Raw genomic sequence first — 9,447 nt, 5'->3', positions numbered from 1 at the left:
TTGTAGAAAAAACCAATCTACAATAAGAGCGGAGTTATACCAAGGTGTTGTGGATTGTGTCAATGTCAGTGAGGTACAACCAAGTATGATTGGGCAACGTGTTGTTTTGCCAGCAAGTTTCATCGGAGGTCCTTGTGACATGCGACGATGATTTCTTGATGTTATGGCTTTAGTTCAAGATGGAGGGAAACCTGATATATTCCTTAAAATAACATGCAATCCGAATTGGCCTGAAATCCAAAATGAGTTACTTAGATAGCTCAAGATAGACCAGATCTGGTTGCAAGAGTATTTCGTGCTAAGTTACATGACCTTAAGGAACAACTCTTGAAGAGGCACGCCCTTGGTGTGGTGAGTGCATATGTTTATGTAATAGAGTTCCAGAAACGTGGTTTACCACATGCGCATTTTCTCTTAATAATGAAACCTGAATGGAAGCTCACCAATGCAGACCATTATGACAAGTATGTGTGTGCCGAAATTCCAAACCCGACAAAGTATCCTATACTACACAATCTGGTCAAATCACACATGATACATGGTCCTTGCGGTACATTAAACGAAAAATGTTCTTGTATGCAAGGCGATCCACCAACCTGTCGTTTTAGATACCCTCGACGATTCAACGAAACCACAACACATGGAAAGGACGCATATCCGATTTATCGAAGGAGAGATAATGGAATTGTTGTGAATAAACAAGGTATTATGATGGATAATAGATGGGTTGTCCCATATAACCCAAAGTTGTTGATGATGTTCAACTGCCATCTAAATGTTGAGGTTTGCTCGAGTATAACATCATTGAAATACATCTTTAAGTATATTTACAAGGTTCATGACAAACAAGTTATCCATATTGATCCAGATGCACAACCTGTTGTTATCAATGAGATAAAACGTTTTCAGGATGTACGATACATCTCCGCTCCAGAAGCAGTATGGCAAATTTTTAGCTTTTCTCTTAATCAAATCCACCCTAATGTGATCACTTTGCAATTGCATCTACCGAACCAACAGTTGGTTAGGTTCACTGATGATGATGCAATGATATCAGTTGTTGAGAGGGAGAGAGATAAGAGATCAATGTTGACTGCATTTTTCAAGATGAATAAAGATAACATTAATACAAGACAATACGTATACAAAGATTTTCCCAACCACTTCACATGGAATAAACAATCGCATCTATGGAATCCTCGAAAAGTATCACCAGCAGTAGGTCGTTTGGTTTCTGCAAATCCTACTGAAGGCGAGCGATACTATCTACGTGTGTTATTATGTCATTTTAGGGGTCCTACATGTTTTGAAGATCAATACACAGTCAATAACGTAAGACATCCCACATTTCGAAAAGCGGCTCTTGAAAGAGGGTTAATAGAGACAGATGATAGTTTATCGCAATGTCTTGCAGAGGCCTCCTTGTTTCAATTTCCAAATGCTCTCAGAAGGTTGTTTGCAACGATATTAGTTTTTTGTGATCCTGGAGATGTTCACAAGTTATGGAATGCCCACTATAATTCTCTCTCAGAAGATTATAGGAGACAATACGACAATGCTAATCGAGTACAAAATATGGTCCTCACAGACATGACCGTATTCCTACAATCTATGGGTAACAAGCTTGATAACTTTAATCTCCTGACTGTAAACACTGATTTGAATTTACATTCTGGAGATTTTCGCGAGGTACAAGAAGAATGCTCTATAGTTGTGGAATATGACCATTTGTGTGCCAAAGAGTTTCTCAATCCTGAACAAAAATATATGTATGATGAGATCATGAGGCATGTGTGTACTGATTGTACAGGAGTGTTCTTCATAGATGGTCCTGGCGGAACAGGAAACAGATATCTGTACAAAGCTTTACTTGCTAATATACGCAAACTTGGTCATATTACACTCGCCACAGCTTCATCGGGTGTTGTGGCTAATAACATGTCTGGGGGGAGAACAGCTCACTCGCGTTTCAAACTTCCTCTAACTCCAGATAATAACTCATTATGTAGAATCCAAAAACAAAGCGGTACCGCTCAACTACTTCGGCTTGCAAAAATAATCATATGGGATGAAGCATAAATGGCAAAGCGACAGGTGGTGGAGGCGTTTGATTGGACAATGCAAGATATCACTGGGGTGGCACTCCGTTTTGGTGGAAAGATAATGGTTCTGGGAGGCGATTTTAGACAAGTATTGCTAGTCGTAAGACGTGGGACACGAGCACAAATTGTAGACTCTAGCCTACGAATGTCGCCTCTTTGGTCTTCGATTATAAAGTTGCGGTTAACAATAAACATGAGAGCACTTACTGATCCATGGTTCTCAAACTTTCTATTACGGGTCAGTGATGGAGTTGAAGAAACAGTGGACGAAAGTTTTATTCGCATCCCCAATGATATGGTCATTCCATACACTGATAAAGAAAAATCATTGGATTCTTTGATTGATGCAGTGTTTCCCTCCTTGGAATTCAATAGGTCTGAATCAGATTATATCATATCGTGGGCAATATTATCCACAAAAAATGATAGTGTCGATGCGATTAACGTTTACATGATCGATCGATTCAACGGAGAAGAGAGAATTTACTATAGTGTCGATGAAGCCATAGATGATAAAAATGGCTTCTATCCGTTGGAATTCTTAAACTCGATCAGTGTTAGTGGTTTACCTCCGCATTACCTTCGATTAAAAGTTGGATGCCCGATAATACTGTTACGGAATATTGACGCAGCAAATGGGTTGTGTAATGGCACCCGATTGATATGCAAAAGCTTTCAGCAAAATGTTATTGATGCAGAAATAGCTGTTGGACAACATGATGAAAAAAGGATATTTTTGCCTAAGATTCCTTTATGTCCATCTGACGATGATATGTTCCCATTCAAGCTAAAGAGGAAACAGTTTCCTATTCGATTGTGCTTTGCAATGACAATCAATAAAGCTCAGGGACAAACAATTCCAAATGTAGGTATCTATCTTCCAGACCCAGTATTCTCGCATGGACAACTTTATGTTGCATTTTCCAGAGGGGTTTCACGTTGCAATACAAAAGTATTAGTGAAGCCTAACGAAAATTCAAAAGGTGATGGGGTTTATACAGCAAATGTGGTGTATAAAGAAGTATTGCACGATTAATATTTTGTGTCGTTTTGACTGGTTTCTTTTTATTGGTTATTTGATGTATCATGTAACAAATAACACCATAGTTTGATTATATTGTCTTCAACATGTAATTTCTTTTGGAACATAATATTTTTGTAAAGGAAACATATCACCGAAAGAACCTACGTGCCCCGCCGCTTTGCGCGGGTACACTGCTAGTATATATATATATATATATATATATATATATATATATATATATATATATATATATATATATATATATGTGTGTGTGTGTGTGTGTGTGTGCGCGTGTGTGTTTGACTGAAATATTCCTCACTTCTACACTTCTAGCCGAAAATCAAGATTTTTCTCTCAAGATCTTCAACCGAAAACCCCTAGTTTTCTCTCAACCATCATCCGAAGATCATTTGTTTCACCTTCGGATCTTGATAAGAACATCAAGTGTTCTTCTTTTCATCAATCAAACACCCTTCGTTTCTGGGTTTACAACCGTAAACCCTTGAATCTCCTTGGTTTCACCAAGAACACCAAGATCACATACTTGAGTTTACAGCCGAAAACACTTGAATCATCAAGTGGTCGTGAACCATTTACTGCCGTAAACACCGAAGCCCAACCGTGAACTCCAAGCAGTCACTCGATTTCGCTTCTAACACTTCTTTTGTAAGTAATTCTTACATCCTAGGTTGTTTCCTTAACATCTTTGAGGTTATATTCACTAATTTCATGTCAATATATCGTGTGAAATGTATTTTAGGACTTGTTTTGTCTCGGGATCTAACTTGCGGAAACAATCATCCTATATCGAACATCCAAACGAATCACTCACACAAGGTGAGTTCATACCCCTACAATTTACCTTTTTCAATGTTTTTAGGGGGAATACAAGTAGAACACAATGGAATTGTGTTAACATTTACATGTGAAAACAAACAAAGGATTTCTTATGCTTTTATAAGTTGTTAAAATCATTTCAAAAACTATTTTAAACTATTTTAGATTGCTGTTTATTATCAAAATCATATTCATTTATATATATTTATGTATAAGTATGCTTTAACGGACTTAGGACTATTGCTAAATACCTTGACTCTTGTTCCTTGTTTGGTTGTGGGCTTAGGGTAGGATCACTAGTCCGACTGTCGGCTAAATCATAGTTATGCTTGCTAAATATATACATGAATATTAAAACTCCATTTTCAAAGTACATACTTAACTCAGTTGCAGACATTAGGCAATTGAGTCTTTTCTCCAAATCAGTTACAGTTCAAACAAACATGCTAGTAAACTATAATAGGTATGGTTTAGAGGATCAATACATACTATTTACTATAACATAGGAACAATACATGAATCAATACATACATACTATTACTATTCATTATTGAGTATACTATTCATTTACAAGAAACTTAAAGGAACTTACATACTATACGTGAACAAGATAACTAAAATGTGAGATACTATTTCATGGCATAACAATATTCTTGCTATGTTACGTTTTACAACCAGAGTCTCCTGGAGGGAGAGCGTGCGTTTGTGTATAGATCTATACGGGATTGACAATCCCACACCTTGCTGCTAGCTACAGTGGGACCTGCAGGTCTACGGGTGACAAACGTCATACCTTTTTCGACGCCTGAAGAACGTCGTGTTTATACTAGTCAATCAAGCATGGTTATAACCTAATCGCATTTTAACCTTAATTAACCAGTTTGGTTACAAGGTAGTTAATGCATCAGTAGAGTATTTTATACAATTCTACTGCAAACCTTCATTTTTCTATTACATCCATACAGTGATTTCCTCTCATTAGAAATACATACTATTTTTCTAGTAAAGATGGTTTACAAATATGGAAAAACATACATTTTACACTATTACATGTAACAACCCAAAATTCAAGACCAAAAATTTCGTTTTAATTAAGTAATTATATAAAACCATCAGTATAAAAAACATTCATATTAATATCTCATGTCAAAACCAAAGTGTCAATAATCAAAACATATCATCATAAAACCATATCAGAGTGTAATCCTAAAGATCTCATGTGCGGAAAACAGAGTGTGATGCGATGCGATCAAGTCGGCTCATTTTCTTTGAGAACGAGTACCTGAAACCAAAACTATAAACCGTAAGCACAAAGCTTAGTGAGTTCCCCCATCATACCACATACCATACTACTAACATACTGTCAGGCATATCTGGGTGCCCGACCTACCCCTTCGGTATCTTTCAACCGGTAACCACCTAGCATATCTGGGTGCTGGCCTCCCCTTCGGTCTCTTTCAACCGGTAACCGCCTAGCATATCTGGGTGCTGGCCTCCCCTTCGGTCTCTTTCAACCGGTAACCGGGAGCTAACCTCCCCTTCGGTATCTTTCAACCGGTAACCGGGGACTATTTCACCCCTACCACTACCACATAATAACATAGCTAAACATACATGAATATATTGTCAGGCATATCTTGGTGCCTGACCTACCCCTTCGGTATCTTTCAACCGGTATTCGGGGACTATTTCACCCCCTACTACTACCACATAATAACATATCATGATCATACTGCTAGGCATGCATGGGTATTATCTACCCCTTCAGTATCTTTCAACCGGTAACTAGGGCTATATCACCCATACCACTACTAACAACACACCAGATAATTATCACAAAGACAATCATCTAACAAACAATTCCTACTAGTGGGCCGACATTGTGGCCGTAGACCCACTCCTACTGGAAGGTAACTCACCTCACACTGCTGAAGTCCTGAAGACACAACCCCAGCTGCTGGATAACAGAATCCCGATCTGTCAATATCAAAACATCACCCAATTAATAATTGGGTCCCAACACATAACCATAAGTACATTCTTTGGATAATTACTACATTACCCTAAGTTTGGCTTATTCAAGCCCAAGGCCCAATCCATAGGCCCAAAGTCCATTAGGAATCAAAGCCCAACACATGGCCCAATTTTCCAAATTGGGCCCATGTAGCACCTGGTTCCTGGTATGTATTTTATTTAAGTATTGTGCATTTTTGGCCTGGGACTCGGCGAGTTGAAGGCCCAACTCGCCGAGTAGAAGCGTATTGGATACGGGATTTAAATGACGGACTCGTCGAGTCGCCTCCAGACTCGACGAGTAGACTCTGACTGGACAAAACCCTAATCTAAGGGTTTGCACCCTATTTAAGCATCTCATTCAGCCACCCTTCGCGCCTATTGCTTCCAAAAACCCCCCATAGCAAACCCTAACTGTGTGTGTGAAAATCTAAAGGCATTTGTGGTGATTTTTGGTGATTTTGATCACAAGGAAGAAGGAAGGGCCTAGAGGGATCAAGAGAAGACCAAGGGAGTTCAAGTTTGTGCATCATTTGCAGTTCCCAGAAGGTATAAAGTCGGTACCTTGCTTGTTCATTTGCTAGATCCCTTTTTGGGGAGATTTAGGGCTTTTATAAGCCATTCTTGGTGACCAACCATGATTGCAAGCATGGTTGGGGGTTAAGGCTTCAGATCTAGGTCCATGAAGGAGTTACAAGGCAGAAAAGGGCTGCTTTTGCACCCATGGAAGCCCACATGCAACTTAAGAGTCTCTTTTAGGGCCTTTTAGGCTCAAAGTCCCATGCATGCACGTAAAGTTCGTAACTTTACGTGCTAGATCGATTTTAGGGACCTAGATCTATCTTTTGAACAAGAGTTGTACACCAGAAATCGAAGAAATAGCCTTAGACAGTATCGACTCGGCGAGTCGTTCTTGGGAATCGGCGAGTCCGAGGTTAGACTCGCCTTTTCTGTTATGGGTAAAAGAGACCCAGTAGAGTGCTGGAAAGGTTTTAGAGGGTCCAGGGGAGTGACCCAACATATTGGGCTAAGCCATAGTCCTGGAGTTCATAGGAATCAGCGAGTGCATGAACAGACTCGGCGAGTCCAAGGCAATCTCCCAACTCTTGAAGATGAACTCGACGAGTTGTTCATACAACTTGGCGAGTCGAGGACCGGACTGGTTCTTAGGATGAGGATGAACTCGACGAGTTGTTCATATAACTCGACGAGTCGGATGAAGGTTCATTTGATGCTCGTATAGAAGGAGAACTCGTCGAGTCATTTCTAAACTCGACGAGTAGAGACGTGGATGAGGACAGTTAAAAGGTTAGGGACTCGACGAGTTGGCGACCCAACTAGAAGTTGACTTTGACTTTGACTTTGACTTGGACTTGGTCAGGGGTAAAATAGTCATTTTACCCTAAGAGTAGATATCAGATTCTGACTGAGTGTTTTGTGGGGATTATAGCCGGAGGATTTCCGGAGCAGCAGCAGACAGAGATTTCCCGCACAAATTATCAGCAGCTACTCGTACGAGGTGAGTTACCTTCCAGTAGTGGTGGGTATACGGCCACAATGCCGGCCCACCAGTTGGAGTTGTATGTTAGATGATCGTCTTTGTGATATCATCTAGGTTTGCTACTACCTGATATGTTGTATGTTGGCATGATATGTTATATGTGATAGTAGTAGAGTTCGGTTGTTAGGACCGAAGAGTAGGTCAGGCACCCCAGATATGTCTAACAGTATGTGATGATATGTTTATATGCTAGCATTATATGTTATATGTAATAGTGGTAGTAGAAGGGGAATAGTCCCCAAGTTCGATTTTTAGGACCGAAGGGTAGTTCGGACACCCCAAATATGTCTGATAGTATGTTTATGTTATGATATATGTGATAGTAGCAGTAGGGGGTGGAATAGTCCCCGATGGTCGGTTGTTAGGACCGACGGGTAGGTCAGCACCCCAGAATGGCTTGACATGGGTAGGTCGGCACCCCAGAATGGCCGTACCGGGTACGTCGGCACCCCATAATGGCCGTACCGGGTACGTCGGGCACCCCAGAATTTCCCGGCAGTATGTATGCTATATGATTGTATGGTATGTGGTACGATTGGGGGAACTCACTAAGCTTTGTGCTTATAGTTTACAGTTTTGGTTTCAGGTACCTCTTCAGCGAAGAGGAAGGAGCTGGCATGGTAGCGGCACATCATACACACACGCATGGTTTTCCGCACTTGAGATATTCTGGAATTGTACTCTGACATGTTACTACTTTATAATTTGGGTTTTCAGACATGATATATCCATTTACGAAATGATATATTTTTACGTAGTTTTCTTATGAATGTTTCTATAATCAATTGATTAAAATGAAATTTTTGGACTCAAAATTTGGGATGTTACAAGTTGGTATTAGAGCCCTGGTTTGAGGGGTTCGGACACACCCTCGGGGGTGTCTGGACTCAAATCGAGGGATTAAAAGATTTTTACAAGAAAATGGTTTTCTAAAAGATAAGTTAAAAGAGATTGGATAAAGAACAAAGTGTGTGATGTGCGCGACCGGCCGAGCTCAAGTAAGTATTCCCCAAAGTACCCATACAAGTCTATGTTATGTTTACCAGTTTCAGTAGAACAGCATGCTAGAATAAGACTAAGGATCTAGGAATGATGCCTTATGTGCCTGCTTTATGTGTTTCAGCTTATGAGAATTGCATGCTAGTATTGAGTAGACAGTAGTAGGATAGCCTGTTTAGGTTATGCTTGATAGTATGAGCTTAGCATTGTATACTAGTATAGTTTCATGTTATGAGGATAGGATTGCTTGAGATCGTTCCCTTTCGTCTGAATGATGTTTGCTTTGTGCTTTGTGGGACTTTGAGTGATGGGAGTTAGCTATTAGGTTAATACATTACAGTCACATGTGATCAGGGTTGAATAATCTTAGAGGATTGGATTTGACCCTATTTCGCAGCTCTTGTTTGAGTCCTAACCGCTGTAGGGATGAGTCCCTTACTCGAAGGATTATCTGGGCCTCGGTGCATGTGATTGTATTCAGGTAATGGCTAATTGGCATTACCAAGAGGCCTTCAACAGCTGAGGACTGATTAGGGTGAAGTCAGAGGTACCCTAGGGCAAGCCTAGGATGAGAGTAGCAGAGAACAGTAGTAGTAGAAGGGACTTGGTGGAGTCGAGGCGGTTCTTGAGGAAAGTATGGATAGATGTGGAAGGTAGTATGGGCCCGTACTACTGAAAGCAGAGGATCTGTACTTGAATCAAGGAAGGCTGAGGCAAGACCAGGGAACTTGTGATAGATGTGATCCCTCTAGATGTATCAGTATCACTGACGGTTGTCATTATGTATTGCAGAATGGTGGTACTACGTCTGAGGCCAGCAGTTGGCAGCTCAGGAGAGGGATCGGGTTCGGGATCAGGTTCCGAACCGGTGGATGAGAGGCTACGCGAATTCATCGCGTCTGAGATCACTA

General features: G+C 40.4%; 2 protein-coding genes across 2 annotated transcripts; both read left to right on the top strand.

Annotated features, from left to right (window-relative positions):
* The first annotated feature begins 711 nt into the window (after positions 1–711).
* On the top strand, positions 712–2,079 carry LOC145165066 (uncharacterized). The gene has a single exon (XM_079083700.1). It carries the CDS (start codon positions 712–714, stop codon positions 2,077–2,079), a length of 1,368 nt encoding a protein of 455 aa, XP_078939826.1.
* On the top strand, positions 2,080–3,138 carry LOC145165065 (uncharacterized). The gene has a single exon (XM_079083699.1). It carries the CDS (start codon positions 2,080–2,082, stop codon positions 3,136–3,138), a length of 1,059 nt encoding a protein of 352 aa, XP_078939825.1.
* The last annotated feature ends 6,309 nt before the right edge of the window (positions 3,139–9,447 follow it).

The sequence above is a fragment of the Lactuca virosa genome, chromosome 3 (genome assembly GCF_052849685.1).
Source record: "Lactuca virosa cultivar CGN04683 chromosome 3, Lactuca_virosa_CGN04683_v6, whole genome shotgun sequence".
Lineage (NCBI taxonomy): Eukaryota > Viridiplantae > Streptophyta > Magnoliopsida > Asterales > Asteraceae > Lactuca > Lactuca virosa.
This window is presented reverse-complemented; position numbering and strand designations above follow the sequence as displayed.